General features: G+C 39.5%; 1 protein-coding gene across 4 annotated transcripts in view; it reads left to right on the top strand.

Moving 5' to 3' along the window:
• The first annotated feature begins 12,126 nt into the window (after positions 1–12,126).
• The window catches only part of GRB14 (growth factor receptor bound protein 14), a 58,494-nt gene continuing 50,030 nt past the window's right edge, over positions 12,127–20,590 (top strand). For 2 of the 4 annotated variants that reach the window (XM_068195712.1, XM_068195711.1), the window contains exons 1-2: positions 12,127–12,395; positions 14,014–14,146. In XM_068195712.1, the coding sequence (XP_068051813.1) occupies positions 12,265–12,395; positions 14,014–14,146 (264 nt within the window). In that variant the 5' untranslated portion in view covers positions 12,127–12,264. Of the gene's footprint in view, positions 12,396–12,822; positions 13,027–14,013; positions 14,147–20,590 lie in introns of those variants that run through there. The other 2 variants (XM_068195713.1, XM_068195716.1) reach the window with 2 other exon arrangements.

The following is a 20,590-nucleotide window of genomic DNA, read 5'->3' as shown; positions in this document are numbered from 1 at the left end:
TTTAAATTTCTTATCTAACAGTGGAAGGCAATTTGGATGAGAGAACAAAACAAGACCTTTGGAAACCATGTGAAGAGAGATTAAAGGAATGGAGTTGCTTTAGTTAAAAAAAAAAAGGGAAAACTGATTAGGATGACATAACCATGTTTCAACACAAAAGTTGCTACATGAATGCAAGTGATTAATCATTGTACTATCAAGCAATAGGCTGCTCTAGCTTTAGAGCATAACGGAAGAATAGTTATGCTGTGTAAAATTGAAGGTTTATTTAGCTGGCTGTGTGGCTTTTGAAAATGATCAAAAGTATATGCTTAGGGGAAAACATAAGATTATAAAACACAAAGTAATACTTACCCCCAGGTATGCTAAACCTTCAACCATTTTTAGCTTTGAGGATGCCAAAGTGAATATGATTTTATGTATTTAATAGTCTTAAATAGTCTTGTTCAAGAGATTGGTAACTTAATTTTTCAACTCCCAGAAATTTTGAACAGTGACACATTTCTGTGTGATATGGAGTTCTTCAAATTAATGTTACACTGTCTGAAAAACGATTTTTTGTTTGTTGTGAACTTCTACTTGCTCGCCTAATTTAATCCTCTCCAGTACTTTTCCTGAAAGAGATATTAACTCATCAATCCCCATTCATGCTTTGTGTTCCACTCATATCTTTACATAACATAGTTGTGCCATAGGCATTTGAGGCTTGTACGCTTTGCCATTTTATTAATTATATATCAGCAAGGTTTGCCAAAACAAATATGTAGCTCTGAGCATGCCTATGCTTTATTTCTCTCAATATCTTGGGAAGAGGATTTTTTTTCTTAGACACATTTATATTTTTATTGTCTCCTTTTGCTATAGCAAGTCACCTACAGGATATACCTATTCTGTACAAGATCAAAGTTCAAGAAAAGTTTGTGTGTCATGCTTCTAAAGCAGTAAACATTGACCTGAATAGAATCTTGTGAATCCTGTTTTTTCTCAGACGTGGTCACCTGATTCACGGGTGATTTTTCAGTTCTCTGGCCAGTGAACAAAAGAACTTAAAACCTTAAGGATATGATATATACTTAGTCATTAATTTCAACTTAAAGACTGTACTTCCATGTTAAGTACTTTTGTATACAAATACAAGCAGCTGTCCAGAAATCTGGAACAGGGCGAATGCATTGCCTTTAGTTCAAACACTCCAGCCTGGATTGCAATCAAATGCTATTTTTTCCTGAACTGTTTCTGCTGATTCATTGTTACCTTACTTTGTATTGCAATGTTTAAGTGAAACATGCTGCTTTAACTGTCTTTAAATGAACTACCTTTGTGGCAGTGTTTTTAGATGGGTCTTTTGATGCCTTTTTAATGGTACATTAAAACTTAATGAATGCTGAGTAACACTAGAATCCCCATGGAAGCACATATGGTGTCTACATTAATACTGAATGGATGCATAATGATCAGTAGAATTTCAGTGATTTCCACATGAATCAACAGTGATGAGCCACTTAGTGTTACACTCAATTACATCATGTTTAATTTATGTAGCATTGTTTGGACATTATGTTTAAAACGTCTTTAGTAAATCATTGAAACTCTAATTGAGCCTCCATTTCAGGGACAAATTACAGTGTAAACATAAAATACATTTTTTTAACACAACAATTAATTTATGTTGAAGCCCACTTGCAAAGGGTCAACAATTTGATATATTCTCACTATTACTCCCTGAAAAATAGAATCCTAGTATGAAAATGAATTGTAGTAGCTGTTAAATTGTTTCTGTTCCCTTAGTTATGCAGCCACTGGACACTGGAAATGCATTAATTCCCTGAACTCTGGAAACAATGGCAGTACTGCACCTGCCCTATCTGACTGCTGCCAAGCAGCTCAGAAGACTTTTCAGGTCAGAGTATCTTGCCCAAATCTATGCAGCAGACTCAGAAGAGTCTCCACAATGCCTGACTAACACCACACCATCTCTTGTGCTTGGGAGGCCCTTCTGCCACATCCATGACTTCCTTGCAGCAAGGTGTACCAAGAGCTTTTGAAGAGTGATCATACCATCATCATCTGCCAGAGGTAGACAAAGTGATGGTGAGGGAACCTACACCAGAAGCAGACACTGCCTTTCAGCTGTTCTCCCACCTTGTGCAGGACTGGGAAGCAAACGTGGTGTTGATTGCCTGTGCAGAGGAATATAGTTTTGCCTCACCTCCAAAGCATCACACAGGTATGAGGACCTACTGCCTCACTCTTGTTCCACATGGTAGCACACTGAACACGGGCGTTGCTTGGCTCTGGGGTGAAGGCTGGAAAAAGCTGCCAGTGGCAGCCCTCCCCTGAAGTCTTCCACAGCAACCAACAGTACTTAAACAGGGTCCAGATTTACCAAAGGATGCTGTGCTGGATTCTGCTTTTCCAGACTGACTCCTCACGGAAACTAGAGATACACATATATCTGATAATAGCAAAAAATAATACAAATAAAGGTGCTTTATAAGAGAAAATGGAAATAAAATATGCATACTTCAAACCTCCCTAGGAACAGTAAACTTCTTGGCTTCCACTTTTCCTGATACTTTTTAGCAGATAACACTGTTTCTGGGGGTGTCTGCTTGAGCTGGTTTTGGACAGGTTCCATAGCAGGTCTGTAAAGATTCATTCACAGAATAAAGCTGAGTTGGCCTCTTTTACTCAATCAGCTCAGTTACTCAAAGAGCCATCTAAATTGGTCTGACTTGTGGCAGAGAAGACTGCGCCTTCCACTACTCCAGAAGGAACTTTGCACACTGCTCTTTCAATTCTTCTTACTGGTAGTTCAGGCCAGCAAGGTCTTATCAAGGGTCATTTTGACTTTAATATTCATCCTCAAAAATCCCTGGTCCAATTACAGTAAGCTTGAGAGGTCTTGGCTTAGGAGAGCTTTAGTTCTGTGAAGTTGTCCAACAGCTGTCTTAACAAAGAGGACTAGAGGGAAAGAGGACTCTGTTAGGAGACAAGACCCTACCATCTATTTACAAACAAATCCATGCATTTATTTTTAGCTTTGGCAGTTTTTCTGGGTTGGCTTCTAGCACTAGGCACCACATCCAGTTACTTGAGTTTATAGAGGATTTAACAGCTATGAGTTCACAAAGCTATAATTTTAATTTACTGTTCTTTTTAATCTACTACAAGATTATCTGATAACTGGCAAGGCATCTGACAAACGGCTGACCAGCAACTTTGTTAGAATATCCATAGACAAAGAACTTTTTAATGATAATGATGATAACAATACCTGCTCTTATTTCTCTGGATTGCTGAAAAATGCAAATTCAGACCTTTAATGATTGCAGCTTGAGCTTTCATTTCTGACAGCAAAGTGAGAGAAAAAAATCTTTCCATCCTAAGCAACTGTAAAAGAAGCTATCAGAGGTGGGTGTTTTTGTTGTTGTGGGTTTCTTTTAAATTATAATTCACTTCATTCTTGTTAAAAGAATTTAATAAATTAAGTATAAGACAGAAAAGATTCTTATGGTGAACCTTTTTATTTTGCATTAAAAAGTTCTTTTTTGGTTTATGTTGATCTCATGAGTCAGGAATTCTATGCCATGTTAATTTAATTCAGTTTTAATCTGAATTGAATAAAATATATGCTAGATTGCTGTCTATGATGATAAAATGCATGTACTGCTTAAAGAGAAAGTGTTTGAAATATACCAAACAATCTGAAATGCACTTCTCTTCAATGTATGCCTAATATATTTTAATGATGTAATTATTTTTAATTTTTTATGTTGCTATATATTTTTAGAACCTGCCAAGTAAGAATATTAATTAGAATTAGCTGCAATGAGGTTATAATATTACTATAGCATTTGGAATAACACCAATATAAGGAACAGTAGAAGAAAACAATTGAATGTATGCCTTGAGCTACATGATGACTGTTCAAACAGACTTCACAGAAAATTAGATTTCCTTGACTAGTGTTGTGGTTACAGTGATATAATTCATGTTTCATAACTCTGAAGAAATAATGAAGACATTATAACCAGAAATGTGTCAATTTGAATAAATTTATTATAAATTGCTTTGGTTTAAAAGCTCCCAATATGTTATAATAGAAGCCTACGTTCCTGCTTGAGAGCCAGCCAAACTGGGGTTTTAATATTTTAACAAATCACTTAATGGTAGATTTTTCTCTCAAAATAAACAAAAGGAGAAATGTTCTGAAGGTACTGTGATAATGAAAGATATTAAAATATATCTTTCTTGCTCCCCATGGAAATTCAAACAGCTTTTGCCTGAATCCAAGTTGCAATTAGGCAAAATTCAGCCCATGCAAGAATTAACTCCCTTCACCCATTGCTGAACTGCAATTACATTTGGATTGAATGCAATATTCAATGAGCTGCCTCCAGCTAGACTGCAAATTACCTTCTCCAAATAAAACCATGCAGTTTGGGAATGTTAACGGGAATTTGGTTAAGGGACTTGCACAAAGTCCAGTATATCAGTCAGTAAATTTCATGTATCACCCTCAGCAATACATCTTGGCTTTAATATGATTAATAGGTGGTATTGGCTCTGTGGTCAGGGCTTGACAAAATGCTAAAATGGGCTTGAGGCCTTGAAGAGCTACTACAGGAAGAAGAATCTTCAAACTCACGTTGTCAGTTCCAATTCTTTAAGAGACTTCCAATGGTTTGAACTTTTGCCAGTAGGCTTTTTGCCAGATTAGTTACTGTCTGTCCTCCCACAGCCCATAATGAGAACACAAAAACCATAAAGCTACTACAGATTCTTTGTTGTGTGCTGTGGCAAATTTGACAGAACTGTGCCTGTGTGCTCAGTCCATCTGTGGGATGGATATGTCATCTTGAGTGATCCAGCAGCACAGAAATCCAGTCATAAGAAAGTATACCAAGTTTAGTGTGGATGTATAAAGACCTGGACATTATAGAAAGGGGATGTATTAGTCCAGCAGTTCTTCCTGATGGACAGGATGAAAGCTCAAGTGGATTTGAAGTCCAAAAACTTCACCGTCATTGTCTTATAAAGTAAGTTCAAGTAGTGTAAAAAAAGAAGAAAAAACATTCTGCTTTCTTATATTATAATTTTGAGACAAGTATAATGGGTTGTGATAAATTTATGGAAGTGGAGGAGAACACTGAAGGTTGGATTTGAAAGGGCTGACTGGCTATAATAATTTTCTTAATTTTAGATATGATCTCAGTTTGTACTCCTTCTTTCCAAATATTTCAGATACACCAAATGTTAAATTTCTTTGAAGTCAGGTGCAAATTATTTATGAACTTGTTCAGTAGCCAGCATTTTTCTCCCTTTGCCCTGCCACCCCAAGGGAAATTCTGTAAGACTTTTTGACTGTTAAACAGAATTTATACAGTTACTCTGTGTAACATAATTGTCTAGAATTATCTTCTATCTTGTTTTTAATATACTGTGGAGTATCTCCTTCATAAATACACAAAAGCAAAATAGATAGTTGCTTACATTTAGTGTTATGAAATTGTTCTACTTGTCATGGTAAAATTATGACTATTAGAAAAAAAATTAAATTCTAGTAGGTACTAAACAACTCCAGAGTAGGGCTTCAATTAACATGAAATCAAAGGAAAAGGTACTTTTTTCTCCAGCTCAAAGGAAAAATGCCTTTTGGACCAGATTTAAAGCTGATTTATTGTTTGAAGTGGCAAAGTATTAATGCATTTTACCTTTTTTTTATTTTTAGAAACAATAATACTTCATTATACAAAGAAGGACAGCCTGATTGTTAGAGTACTAATTTTGGACTCAGAGTTAGCATTTCTTTCTGAGCCACAAATTCGATTAGATTTTGAGAAAATCACTTAGCAAATTAATTGCATTGTCTAATTTTCAACAGCAAACAGAGATGTTTAAGTAAGAAGACAGTTCTCCTAAGGTTTTCTACGTATTCAGAGGAAACAAAAACTTTCCTGGGATGGTTGTCAGTGTTAAACCCCCTGTGTTTTCAAGTTGGCATCTGGAGTCTTCTGTTTCTCTCCTTTGTGATGGCCAATCCAACACAGTGTAGTTGTGTAAAGTCAGGTACTCTGAACACCCTCTTAGGGTTAATTTTTAAACCTGTTCAGGCACATAAAGATGCAAACACTTACTCATCCGTATGAAGGGAATAAATACATTAAAATGTTAGGTGCACTGATGTTGTGATAATTAGGTCCATAATAAGTGCTGAGATTGGCATTGTTAGATAGGGTTCCTGAAAGACAGAGATTTGCATTAATAACCTTTTAATATAATGACTTCAAGTAGTCAGCACAATGCTTTTAAAATATGAACAGTAGGTTGGTTTTTCAAAGGTTTGTTGAATATCTCATTTCCTGAATATAGATTTCTTGGAATAACTCTTGAGACAGAGAAAATGACCTTCTCTGTGTGATTAATTCATTCCAAAGAGAGCTAAATGTCCGACCAGGTGATGTATTAAAGTGGTGGCAGGTATGTTATCATACAGTGGCACTACCTCCAGAATTCCAGCTGGACTGATGAGCATTTGTTTGGTTTCTGTCATTTGGCAGAAACATGATGACTCCATCATCAGGGTTCAGCAGAGCTTTCCATTTCAGAGCCCATTTTCAAGGCATTCTAAATTGCACATGCAGAGGTACATTGATTTGGAAATCACTTTGCTCAGCCAGGCCTGGTGCAAATTTGGGGGTGCAAATCTGAGCTAGAGTATTCCAGTGATTTTGGAAGAGAAAAATTCCTCCTTCCCTCACATGTATGCAGATATGCTTATGAACACATTTCAAATTTCTTACTGTTCCCAGAATTAGAGAAAATCTCCTTAGATCTGATGAAAGCTTTTAAAATCCAGTTTCACACTGCAGTATGCCTGATGTTCCTAGACTTCTGTTTCTTAAAGCCACAGCTAGTTTTTTGCAAGCTGCATATTACAGAAGCAGAAAAGAAATAACATGAGTGAAGTTTAGGCACCTAAATACAAGTGACTGGTGATATATTTAATACCCAATGATATCTGAAACATCCCCACAGGACAGACCTGTGTGACACGGGCTGAACAGGAAATCTATGCCATCTTAGGGCATGGTAGAATAGGGATCTAAATTGGTATGAAATGTCTGCATTTAGGCAAACAAATCTCTTTACATCAATTCTTCCAAAAACAGAAGTAATTTTGTCTGTCAATTGCATACATCAGCCTTGTACTCTGCTAACAAAAATGGAGTGCTGCACGCCTTGAGTCTGACCAGGTATGTTGTTTCTTTAAGTCCAAAAGAAGTTTACATTTGCCTTCCTTTTTGCATGTGTCTGGAGACTCTTACTGTGCTTTGTCTGGTTCTACTGTTTCAGTGTCCTTGGCAGCAGCTCAGAAATGGCTGAGACTTATGAGTGGTGTGGCTGTTTATGAAAAGTCATTTTCGCTCTACATTTCTTGTTTTTATCTTCTTTGTGGTTGGTTTGGGTTTGTTTGTTTAGGGGGGTTGGGGTTTTTTGTTGTTTTGTTTTTGGCTTGCTTTTTTTTTTAATGCTTGTATTTTGTTTCCCACTCTACAAAATGACTAGTGTTAAAAGATCTCAAATCTGATTTCCCAGCAACTCACATTACGGAAACTAAACTTCTATGTGATGGATAAACACATGGAATACCAGATAGCACAGTCACCTGCAACCTTCCTTCCGTAATAATTACATGTTTTTGTGCAGTATTCTGAAGGCATGTGAGGTCAGAAATTACATTTTTTGTGTAAGGTGGAGTTCCAGAAATAGGGCTGTAAAAAGTATCAGCAGTACTCTGCTGTTGTGAAACATTGCCTTTTTAATTTATCTAAATGGTTAATAATTTATGTGTTGTTTAAAGTCATCCACTTGTCAATTCCCTTCCAGCAGATTACATCTAGTGCAGTAGCTGTTATGGTACCAGGGGCAGTTATGGACAAATGAACCACATAATATACTGCTGCAGTTATTTCTGGAAGTGAGCACACAGCCTCCAACTACCATTAGATGCAGATGTAGCCGCTGTAACCCCCACGTATGCAACACTCACCCTGTGCTATTACAGTTCTCTCTAGGAAGGAACTTTAGGCCTCAGTTCAAGGTTGGCCAGTGCAGATTGCATCACCTAATGCATTGTTTATTACAGACATTCTGTGTGACTGATTTCATGCAGCCCTAGTGCGAGGGAGCAGAAGCCAGCATGTCACATGTCTGACCTGCAGCTCACAAGCCCTACATGCCACTCAGTCAACCCTGTGCTGAAACCTCATTATCTGCTCTTTGGCTACAACAATTCAGAAATCACAAGCTCTTGATTTGATTTGATAGATTTGAAGGGTATCATTCTTATTCTAAAAAACCTGCACAGGATTTCATTCCAAGCTTGTGTTATAGTTCAAGGCAAAATTCCATCAGGGGGATGTTCTGACAGAGCTATCACAGGGAATCACAGAACTTGCTATTGAATAGCAAACACTGTTGTCAAAGCTGGCAATAAAATCCATCTCTCTACTCAAGTTTCTTACAAAAGTATGCTAAAGTATTCATGCTTTTCAATTGATAAAAAAAGTCCAAAACCAAACAACAGAAAACAAGAGCAAATCTGCTTCTTGACAGTAAGCGCAGAAAAAGGGAATGAAGTCAGGGGAAACACTAAATTTTTACTGTGCTCTGGTTTGTGTAGCTGTACACTGAGTTTCAGATTAGGTTGAAAAGCAGCTTGGGGAAATGACTTAGACTGGTGGTACTGATTTAATCTCTTGGAACCTTTTCCTTACCTGCAACAACACATTTTAACAATAATTGTAAACTTAATATTCAATTCAAACTATAATAATAGGGAAGACTCTGCACAAAATATTCAACCACAGATACTTTTCAAAGACTTACACACTAGTGCCAGGAAGTTAGCTAGTGGTATCTCCATTTGTGGTTACTGGATAAATTTGGCTCTCATTAAGTACTTGAGCCAATTTTCAAAGTCATAAATGGGCTTTTGAAATGCTCAAGAAGGAGCAAGAATGCTCATTGTATGAGGATCATTTGTTCAACACATTTTAAGTCAATTGAGATAATAAATACACATAAGTTGAGGCATACCTTTTTTACTGAACAAATTACTTTTTTCTTAGGGGATCCTCAGCATTACTGCTGATGCAATTTATTTTGGGGGGCTTTTGGAGAAAACGTATGGGGAGACAAGACATGCCTGGTTGTAGCCTTGCACTGGAAAAAGTAGCTATTTCTGTGGCTTCAATCTAGTACTTGAATAGAAATAATTCCTTTCTCTACTACTGTAGCTACAACAAATGATGGTGTAAAGGTAAGATATTAGCTCTCTTAGGTCAGTGAAGCTTTTTGTGATAAAACGATTATACATACATTGTGAGTATACTGATAAAAGCAAGGGAGGATATATGGAAGGGTGACAAAAAAACCCAACAAAAATCCTCTACAGTTTTCGAAGATAATCAGAGGTAGTTTGGATTTTTTGAACCTCCACTTTGTCAGTAATAATTGAGTTTACTCTAATTAAAGGCATAATTTTGTCACATTAATCAAGTGTTGTGATTCTAAATAGCATACAGGCTCTTGAGAACTGGAAAGCTTGATTTTCTAGAAGTGGGGTGCATACTGAATAGCTTGAATCTGTTACAATTTTTCTCAATATATATTTTAATTTTACTGGATAAACACCTGGATGTGATTATGACTAAGAAAGGCAAAAATTAAAAGACAGGGAATAAGCCTACTGAGTATTGAAGAATACACAGAAATTTAGTCTTCTCTCCCACCTTTGCTCTCGGAACCAGTCTTAAAGGTGCAAAACTTATTATCCAACATAAACAGAACAGACAGTTAGGGATACAAGCATCACATAGCCAACCCAGGACATTGGGAAATGGTAAATCTTAGAACAACTGTGCTGCACAAGCACAGCAATTATCAAAAACCATACTAGGCAGCTTAAGCATATTTATGATGAAAAGGAAACCAAGTCACACAGCTCAACAAATGATTCGGTGTTGGGTCTTAGCAGAAATCTGCCAGTCATTTAATATCAACTCTATTAACTGTTCAGAGATTACTGGCTTTTCACCTGGTAGAGTTAAAAAAGGTTACGCTTGAGCAGATTCTATGTCAAATGCTCTCAGGTATCTTCAGCCAAGCTCAGGAAACCATTTCTGTTACAGTTGTTTGCAAAGAGAGACAGAAGGCAGGAGAACCTTTAGTTTCATGTTCTCACGCATGCAACATTTCCAATGTCTACACTGGAGCAATCACCTAGGTCCTTCCGTGCCTCAGTATTCCACTGACTGCATTTCCCTCACGCAATGCTATTCCCAGAGAAAGCACCGACAGCAGCAAGCATCAGGACAGACTGTGAGATAAAGAAAAAAACAATTTAAGTCAATTTGTTTCTTACAACATGCAAGTGAAATTACACTAGCATGACATTTTTACTGATTTTTTTCTAGAAGTGGCATTGCTGCTGTCATGACTAATTAGATTACCACCAAAGTTATTTTGAAAAATAAAGTATTTAATTTATTTGCTGATATTCATTCTAATTGTGGTTTTTATTTGCCTGGTATTTTAAAACAATTACATGACTAAGCCAAAGACACAAAAACACACCATGGATGTCAGGTTGCAGCTCTGTAACACGTTGCACAGAATAGGGGAAAAGTCAAAATATATTTTCTTTTTGTGGCTGAACTTTTTAAATGCTGATCAATATCAGCATACAATTGCCACTTGCAGGTTTTTATCTCTTTCCAATCAGTTTTCTACCTAGAGCACCTATACCATCTGTCCTGCCTTCTATTCTTCTGAAGACAATGAGGTTTAACATGTCACAGTTATACCTGTGAATCAGGCAAAAAACCCCAGTGCCCTGGTCTCTGCAGTTTTGTAAAAGGATAGCTGTTCACAAGCAACGAGCAAATCCAGTCAATTATCTGACACTATAAAATTCCTGATATATTTGCCAAACTTTGTATATAAGAACTGTTAATCAACTCAGACTTTGCTGCTGTAACAGAATGAGCTGTTCAAGGGACAACGAATCCTTCATTTCATTGAAAATGAATGTCCTGCAAAATCATCTGTGACTCAGCCAAAATGAAAACTGTGAATATTGCTTCTATGACACAAAAATCTTTCTCCAGAATTCAAATCTTGGCTTGTGCGTGATGATTTTTTTCAGCGGATTCAGGAAAACAGCAAAGGATTTGCCTCAAAACATTCTATATTTTTACCAGTCTCACATCTCATTTACTGCCCCTGATCATACAAGGACAGTCAGAAGACTTCTACACGGTGCCACCTTCACCAGGGACTATCGAATTGACTGACCTACACAGTACTACCCACTCTGCTTGGTGCCATCAAACTGTTCTTCATACAGCAAGGGGTATTTTTTATTTTGAAATTGGATGAACGCTGATAATGACGGCCAGGGAATGGCCACAGAGGGATTTATGTACATACAGCAGAGCAGGAGCAGACTGCTGTGGAGCAGCCCTGGGCACGGGGGAAAACCTTTTCACATTCCACTGTGCTCCAAGCTGCGGCTGGACGTGGCTACTGGGCACAGCCTCCTCCCGAGCCACTTTTCTGGCACAAGGTGACGGGTCTGTCCCCCGGCCTCGGTCATTCCTTATTTCTCCAAGGCATGTCCCTCAATTCCCGGTGCGCAGAGGGATGTGTCAGTTTAGCTAATGGTTTGCCAGGCGCCGAGTCGCGTGTCAGGCCCGTCCGGCGGTGCGCGGCTGGAGCCCGCTGCCCAGCGCGGGGCAGGAGGTCACGGGCCGTGCCGGGGCCGTGCTGCCCGCGGTTTTCCCCTCGGGCGAAGGCGCAGGGCGAGCGGCGCCCCGGGCCGGGCCCGCTCAGCGGGGCCCCACCGGCGCCGGCCCCACCGGGTCCCGCCACGGCCTCGAGTCCCGGGCCCGCGCACCTGCCGAGCCCGCCCCGCTCCGCCGCTCGGCCTGGCGGAGCAGCCGAAGGGCACCCCTCGGCCCCCGCCCGCCCCGCGCTGCCTCCCCGTCGCAGCGCGGAGCCGGCGGCCGCCCGCCCCCGCCGCCGCCGCCGCCCTCGCACGTGTGCCGGGGAAGGCGCTCGGTGCCGCCCGGGCGGCGCTTCCCCCCGCTCCCCGTCGCCTCCCCCTCCTCCGCAGCGGGAGCGAGAGCAGCCTCCGCCCGGCAGCGCCGGGGCCGCTCGCCGCCGTGCCGCCCCGCCAGGACGTCGCCGCCGCCGATGGCCGCCCCGCTGCCCGGTGCGCCCGGCGCAGGGCGGGCGGCGGAGCCCGCTGGCGGCGGCCCCCGCGGCTCTCCCCGCCCGCCCCCCCGGCCCCCCGGCGGAGACCCGCCGCCCTCGCCCCCCGACAGGTAAGGCCGGAGCCCGGCGGGCGCCGCCGCCCTGCCGCTCCCTCGAGGGCCGCCCGCTGCCGTCGGGGGGCGGGCAGCGCCCTGCGGGCGGGACGCGGGGCTGGCGGGGCCGGGGTGCGGCGGCCTGGGGAGGGGGCGAAGCGCAGGAGGGGGGCGGCCTGGCTCTGGACCGGCCCGTGTTTCCCTGGAGCTCAAAAGTTGTTTGCCGGCCCTGCAGACACTTTCCGCCGCTGCGGATGCGTGCGTGTCCCACCCCCCACCCTCCTTTTTATTTTTGAGGTTTCTCAGCCTTAGGTGAAAGGAGCCGGCAGTGCCGAGCCTGCCTTGTCAGGCTGAGCCAGCAGCTACTTTATCCCTGCAGTGTCTTTCTCAGAGTGTTGGTGAGATAAAACCGCTTGGCCGGGAGCAGTACCGCTGTCAGCGGTGTGCACCCTGTTTGTTACCTCTCAGGCTGTTCTTAAAGGCATTGGTCTCTATTCTTAGTAAAGCTGGGTTTTTCATAAAGCATCTGATGAGTTTCGGTAGACTGAAGTTTACAAGATCTTAAAATACTGCATTACAGTATTTTTTGCTCCTCCTAAAGCAAAGTATCACTTGAAATGAATCCTCACCAGTTTGGTAAGGATTTTCCGTAAGTGAAGTATCTTCATTTTGTATTGTTACCTTATTCTGATGGTTTTCCCCACTTTGTACTAATTACAGTGTGAAATCTGGAATGATAATAAAGAAGGTAATAAGTAAAAGATGAAGCTTGGGGGCATTAACTCACACATGTAGAAAACTCTTGCAATATGTTGGCAGATGCAAATACATCAGGTGCCTTGGGTGCAGGTTTTCAGATGAAATCAAGTAGACAAAGTGCTCTTCAATATTTTATGTGAGAAAGGCATGCACTGTAATGTACACAGCCATCTAAACAACCACATTATTAATGTGATACTTTAAACCACTGCATAACTGAACTCTTAGGCAAGTACAGTAGTGATTACCTTCCCGACTCCTGCAAATGCTGCCTGGTGGTACTTCTGACACAATCCTGCTTCAGCAGACAGCAACAACTGAGACATTCATTTTATGATGGAGCTGCAGAGATACCAATACAAAACTAGCTGAAAACAGAAATGAATGGATTGCTTTGCACTATTTTCTCTTGTCAGTCACTTTGATTCGATTCTGGTTAAAAAAAGTTTCCATTTGTTTAAAATGCTATTGTGATATACTTGGAAAGTTTTGCTGAGAAGTTCCATGCATCTACTGTTGTAATATGTGTACATAGGGAATGGCATAAACACAGGGACAACAAAATATTTACTAATGTCCTTAGAAGCCAATATAAATATATCTCTGCTCTTACTCTGCAAAGACTTACGCATATTCAAACAACTTTATATTCAGAGCTGAATACTTGGATTGCTTTCAAGTAGTGTTAGGCACTGTATGTTAATATATTCAGCCTACTGATTAAATAAAATAACTGCAAAAAAAAAAAGCTAATTGCTGCAACCAGGAAGCATCATGGTATTAGTGCCTTAGTAGTTCATGTATTGTGGTTGGATATTGCAATTTTAACAGCAGCTGTTACAATTATTGCTTGATATTATGTATTCTGTTGAAATAGGAGAAAAAAGAAAGGTGACAGTATTTTGGAGAATCCATCGATTCCAAATCCTTTTCCTGAGCTGTGTTGCTCGCCGTTTGCATCAGTTTTTTCAGCCAGTCTGTTGCCCAAGGCAACTTCAAGAAAAAAGCAGGTAAGATTTATAAATTATTGTTTGACAGTTTTTAAATTGGTTAAATGAAATCTTGGGGAAAAGCTCAGTTACCTATTAAATTATTTTATAAAACAGAGGTGTTCATATTTCTGTAATTTGGTGAATTTTTTCTGTAGGTCATCAATGATTGTAGAAAATGAGGTTTTGGAATCTGTGACTTAAGACATGACTCTTCTTTCACAGAGTATATGTGTAGCTCTGCAGATTTTTCAATTTAAGTGAAACCAGGGGCAGGCAGGCAGTACTTTATGTCCTTAAATGAGAAGTTAATTTCTTTTTCCTTTCCTCCCCACCTCCAATTACTGTCATCAGTGTTACAGAACAGAGGGTTTTAACAGTCACTGAACAGCTTTTCTGAAGTTCTAATTTTGCCAGGATAATGGGAAAAACCTAAATGGTCGGGGAAGGAGCAGATGCTGTGTACCTGGCTGTATGTTATATGCATGTGTGTTTATCTGTGTATGGCTGATGTTGCTATATTTCCATAAAGACCTTAAACTGTAAGCCATGGGAAGATCTGAGTGGTCAGAAAGACCTGGCAGTACTGTTCAGACAGAGCTTCCAGTTAATGGAGATTACTGGTGTCGAAGATCAGTTTCACTCTTTGAAAGCTTACCTGTTTCATTCTCTTCTCTTCTTGAGACTGGAAAGAGTTCTGACAAGGAACATCTGTGGGATTAAGATTACTCCCTCCTTCACACTCTCTGTTTTGGTGGTCTGCATAATCCCTGTTTTAACAGTTTTAAGGGTGATATTGGAGGTGTAAGAACTTATCTGCTGCTGGTTATCCCATTTTTAGATTTGCATGAAGAATACGCCTGGAAGTTGAAGTTTCTTGTAGTTGTATTAACTTTTCTGAAGCTAACCTGCCACAGCTGTTTCTGTGTACCTGCCAGAGAACTTTGTTAGCCAGGTTGTGGCTAGGACCTTAAGGAGGAATCTTCTCCTCACTTCTCCAGTAAAAAACATGTATGTGTCTGAGAAACTGCCCTGATTCAATCTTGCCCTATTTTGCTTGTCTGCCATGGTGTCTCTCTATAAGCTGTGGTGTCTTTCTGGACTACTTTTATTGCTTTTAGTACTTCTCCTACAATAGCAATACTAATCTGATGCATTCTGGTCAGGGTGCATCTGAATGTTGCTAACACAGTGGGATAAAACTGTTCTGCTTTCATCTTCTTGGGCAAGGTGGAAGCATTGACTGTCTCTGCAGAGGCAGGAAAAACACGGAATTGGTAATATTATCTTTCAGAACAAAAGGACTAAAAGTCACATTTTTAAAAAGATAGTTTAAATTAGTCATGTTGCAGGCCTAAATCACAGTTATTGTGGTAATCTTTGGACTTGAAACTGGGAAGCATGATTTAACACACAAAGGTCACCTGCTCTTGTGGCCAGTCATATTTAACATTACTGACAGGTTTGATCGGTTAAACCAGCTGTGTTAGCTTCAGTCTTCCAGAAGTTGTAGTTCATATCTTCACTGACATTACTTCTGCTTCTTCCTAAAGGTTCATTTGTACTTCTTGTGATGATTTCTGCACACAGTCCTTCCATTTTTCCTGGATTTTCATTTAAGAATGTTGTGCTCCTTCTGGTAAAAGCAAGAACAAGAATAACTGGTTTCCTGACAGAAGTGAGCTAACATAATGCTGGTGTCTGTTGGAGGGCCTGACCTGTTTTTCAGCTACCAGAAAAATGGAGAGAAATACTCCTGTTACTTTTGTGGAGGCATTTTAACAAGACTATGATTTCTGTCACCTAGGTGTCTGTTTATGGCCACTGCAGGAGAAATGATACTAGGCCAAGTGGACCATTGGACCATTTTTCAGACTCAGGAGGACTGTTGTTCCATTCTTCATCTAAAATTATTAAAGTTAAGGCCAAATGACAATGGTCAAAGTAACTTTTATCTTCGAAATTCAGGTTGAAGTCTTCTAATAGATTAAAAAATTTACTCAGGTTTAAAAAGAGAGGGAATGCTAAGCAGGTGTGCAAAGAGAAGTGAACTGGCAGTGACTTTGACTTCCCACAGGTGGCTGTGGAACTGTGCTTGGAAATGTTGTGTTTCCATCCTCAGTCCTTATTTTGTCAACTTTGTAGCAGCTCTGTGTGCAAATACATATCTGTATACAAAAATGTTGTAAATATTACTGTTACATTTTGGTAGTTCACTAACTCTTAAGAGAAACCAGCTACTCTTAAGAATTTTTTTTGTGCATAGCGTTGACAGCTGCCAGAATTCTTTCTCCTCTGATGATCTACATATGTTTTCAGTGATTCTTCTTTTAGATTGCTTGCTTTTGATTTAGTCTGTGCATTTAATTTCATGCATAAGGCAGGAAAATTGCAGAGTGAATTTCTACTTATGTCTTGTAGGTAACTATTATCAAAATGGGTGTTTCTAAAAGAAAAGAAAAAAAAAAAGAAAAGATGCCTCTTCTGTCTTGTTTTTCTCTCCAAAAAAGATTTTCTGCTTCTGTAGAAGAAAGAAGTTGTCATGAATATCTGCTCTTTTATTCGTAGCACCTGTGACATCTGAAATCTTTCTACTTCAAAATAGATTATTAATGTTATTTTGAATTCTTGTTTTTCTAAGCTGAAATTCTTACTGTCTTCTGATGATCTTTTATCATAAGTCTCTCAAAACGTTGAACATGCTGCTTGAACAGCATGTTTGTGGGGTTGACTCACTGAAAATAAGTTTATAAAAACAAATTGTTGAAAGCCACATAGCAGAATAGTGATTTGCCTCTGTGCTTGGGACGTGGTATGTCTATGTCTCTGAACATTATTTGGTCTGCCTCGCCAATACAGCTGTCCATCTCTTTTCTCCCCTTGCAGTTTGGAAGAGTTTTTTGTTAAATCTTTGAATTGCAGAATCATGAAGTTTGGAAAAGACCTCCAAGATTGTTGGGTCCAACCTTTGACTGAACACCACCATGTTCAATTAACCATAGCACTAAGTGCCATGTCCATTAGTATCTTGAACACTGCCAGGGATGGTGACTCTACCACCTCCCTGGACAATCTGTTCCAGTGCTTAACAACCCTTTCACCAATAAAATGCAGAAATGCTGGCAGCCCACACCTTGGACACGTGCACTCTTCCATGAGATGAGAACTGTCTGCATGGCCAGGCCCAGAGTGATGGTGAATTGTGGTGCTGCATCCAGTGGGTGTCCAGTCACTAGAAGTGTCCCCCAAGGAGAAGTGTTGGGCCTAGTCTTGTTTCACATCTTTACTGATGATCTGAATGAGGGGATTGAGCCTACCAATATCAAATTCAAAGACCATGGGAAGTTGGGTCAAATTTTGATCTGCTGGAGGGCAGGAAGGCCCTGCGGAAGGACCTGGACAGGCTGGATCGATGGGCCAGACCAAGAGCATGAGGTTCAACACGACCAACTGCTGGGTCCTACAAATTGGCCACAACAGCCCCATGCAGTGCTACAGGCTGGGGGCAGAGTGGCTGGAAAATGGCCTGTGGAAAAGGGCTTGGGCTGCTGGATGACAGCAGCTGACCACGTGCTAGTAGTTGATGGTTGGACTGGATGACTGTAGAGGTATCTTCCAAACCTGGTGATTCTCTGATTCTATGAAATGTGTTCAGATAACTGAATTTCATGTTTTGGGTGGAAGACTTTTATCTGAATAGGCCAGAAAAACCTATCTTTCCCCTCATGTCCAACACAGTATGGTCAGTTTGGTGGATAGTGGGAAATGTTGCCTTCCTCTGAGGAATCAAGCATCTGCTGCTATTAGGTGGAATTCATAAACTCATACAGAAAATGTAATTGTGCCTCAGAGCCTGTGTTCTGTAAGAAATTACAAAGAACTGAAAATATAAAACACTGCACTAATGTCTTTAATTATGATCAAAATAAATATTAGTAGACAAAAGTAATAATTGTAAGAAAACGTGTTCTGTTCTTGTTGTCTTTGCTCAAATGAACTAAGAAGAGGTTACTGTAGTTTTATGGAAGCATAGTGTTTTTTTGCTCTCTGAAAACGAAACCTGAATATTTGCATTGCAGTATCAGTTCTTACCCTGCTCAAGGATAAGTCAAAAAGTGTTTCATGACAAAAGTAGTTCAAGGTAATTAGTACCTTGTTTCTTTAAATTAAATTAGAAGTGCAAAAATAAAACTCAAGTAAATCTCAAGGTGACGAAAATCTGAAATTTTACCATGCCTCTTTTGTCTTTCTTGATGTTCTAAACAAGTAGATATTTTTATCATGTAGAATCCAAATATACTCCCACAATATTCTTTCCAGGAAATCAGTTGTATGGAGACCTCAAATACATGTGATTGTAGTGGAACTGACTTTGCTTTTTGTATTCATAAAGATTTTAATGTAAAGCTCATTGACAAAGAAGAGCTAACAGGAACTTTATGTTTAAGAACACATATTTTTAAAAAAATGTGTGCTGTTCGAAGTTTATGAATAATATTGAGCATTGACTGTTGTAATTGGAGCACCATTTATTTTTTTATTTACAACTATAATTCAGGGTCTTCTGATGTATCTGCTTGGAGCTTTATTCTTCAAAAATGCATATAATTCTACTAGCAGACAAGCAGACATACAGGGCTAAGTCTTTGGTACTTAAATGTTTTCATGACAGATTTTTTGTCTGAAGTATCTGTTTACTCTTGACTTTCAAACAGTGCAAAAATAAAAAGGGGTTTTTTTTTGAAATGCATTAATTCATAAATTTCTAATCAATTTCCAAGGGTTGCGATATCTTTTCCAACCAAAAGAGGCATTACTTGAATTTACTCTGTAATTCCAGTCTGTGTGTTTCTTACCAGATTTCATTCCAAGCTGGAGACAATTGCACATGTCCTCCTCTAACAGTTCTCAAGTATTTTCTTCTTTACAGCCTCTGAACATATATTAGTTTTCCCCATGGCTTTCCCTTAAATTACACAAAAATGACTTAGGATTTTAAAGTCAGAAGGGAAGTGAAAATGTCCTTCCAACCAGTTTATAGATTGACAGTAAAAACATTTTGTACAGAACCGACTTAAAGAGCTCAATGAAGTCTCTAATATAAGGATTGCAAAAAGGATTCAGTTGGATTCCTTTTTGTGATGTTTCTTCTGGTGGTCTGCTCCAGCTCCTGTGCTCTGTTCTTCATTCATATGGTTGTACCTGCCCACCAAGGAAAAAATTATTGATATTACAGTAGATTGGAATTATTTAGAGCCCTATTAAAACTTGCTATTTTAATGCAGGTATCTTTGTACTTTGACCAGTGATCTTAGCCCTGTGACAGAAAGTCACTTGTCTCCAAAGGTAAAAATCAGGAGGCAAGTTGAACAGTTTCTTGTTTTAGCAATCAGGAATATCACCTGGTTTATACTGGAAGTGCCCTATAACAAGCAGTCTGATATATCAGCCTGGGGAAACTTCAGTTTGTTTCTTTCTGTATTTTACTTTATCTTCATTACATTGAAATTAGTTGCTTTCTGTCAAACTTGTGTTTTATTTCACTTTGTTACTTTCCAGAAACAACCCAAACAAAGCATTAAGCATTAAGACTGTAAACATTCAAACTTCACAAAAATAGCATTCCCCCCACCCCCATTCTAATAGGCAAGAAAACAAGGGCACTCTAACTTTTGTAGTTACTAAGATACTACCTCTGCAAGCTTTTTGCTTAATTTGGTAACATCAGGAAGGTGTTAGGCTTTAAGTTTTACAGCTTTTACTTATATTAAAAAAAATAATCTGTACTGTCAAAGATTTTGGTAGACATTTTGCCAGTGTTTGTCAGATTGGAATGGCTTTAGCAATCCTTTGGATTTTGATTGGTTTGGATTCATCAGCCTGAAAGTCAAACCTGAAGTTGCTTATCTTTTCTTTTAGGCCAGGTTTTTCAGAACAAGAAACTGCCTCTTCTGTGATATTTGGGAAGTTCTATTTTAAACAAGAAACCTCTATGATGTTGCAGTAGATCTAGTAACTTGTCTAGAAAAATCTCTCTAAATTTGGAAACCTTAATATTTCCAAAAAGTGAACCTTTAATATTTATCTCTTGAATTCTGTGTTGACTACCTGATATTTTGGCCCTGTTCAACGTCTTTGAATATACAAGACTTGTCAGTTAAAGCCAGGTGAAACTGCAGGGAACTTTCTCTCTTATGCTGCTGAGTCACTTTTGATAATTCAGTTTTATTGAATTTGACATTAAAAGATTAAACTCTCATGAATGGAGCTGGAATCCTCATAATTTTCAGAAGGAAATGAGATGTGATAGATACTAACACGGTTTTTGTTTATAATTGCTCCCAGGAATGGGTGCTTTTATTTAGGTTAGACTGGAGAATTGGAAAGTTTGGGTCATTTTGTAGCCACTCCATACCTGCCATAGACAGATCCATGATTAAAGAAATATTTTATTGACAGATCTTT

The sequence above is a fragment of the Anomalospiza imberbis genome, chromosome 7 (assembly GCF_031753505.1).
Source record: "Anomalospiza imberbis isolate Cuckoo-Finch-1a 21T00152 chromosome 7, ASM3175350v1, whole genome shotgun sequence".
Taxonomy (NCBI): domain Eukaryota; kingdom Metazoa; phylum Chordata; class Aves; order Passeriformes; family Viduidae; genus Anomalospiza; species Anomalospiza imberbis.
Note: the sequence above shows the minus strand (reverse complement) of the source record. Positions and strands in the feature narration are given on the sequence as shown.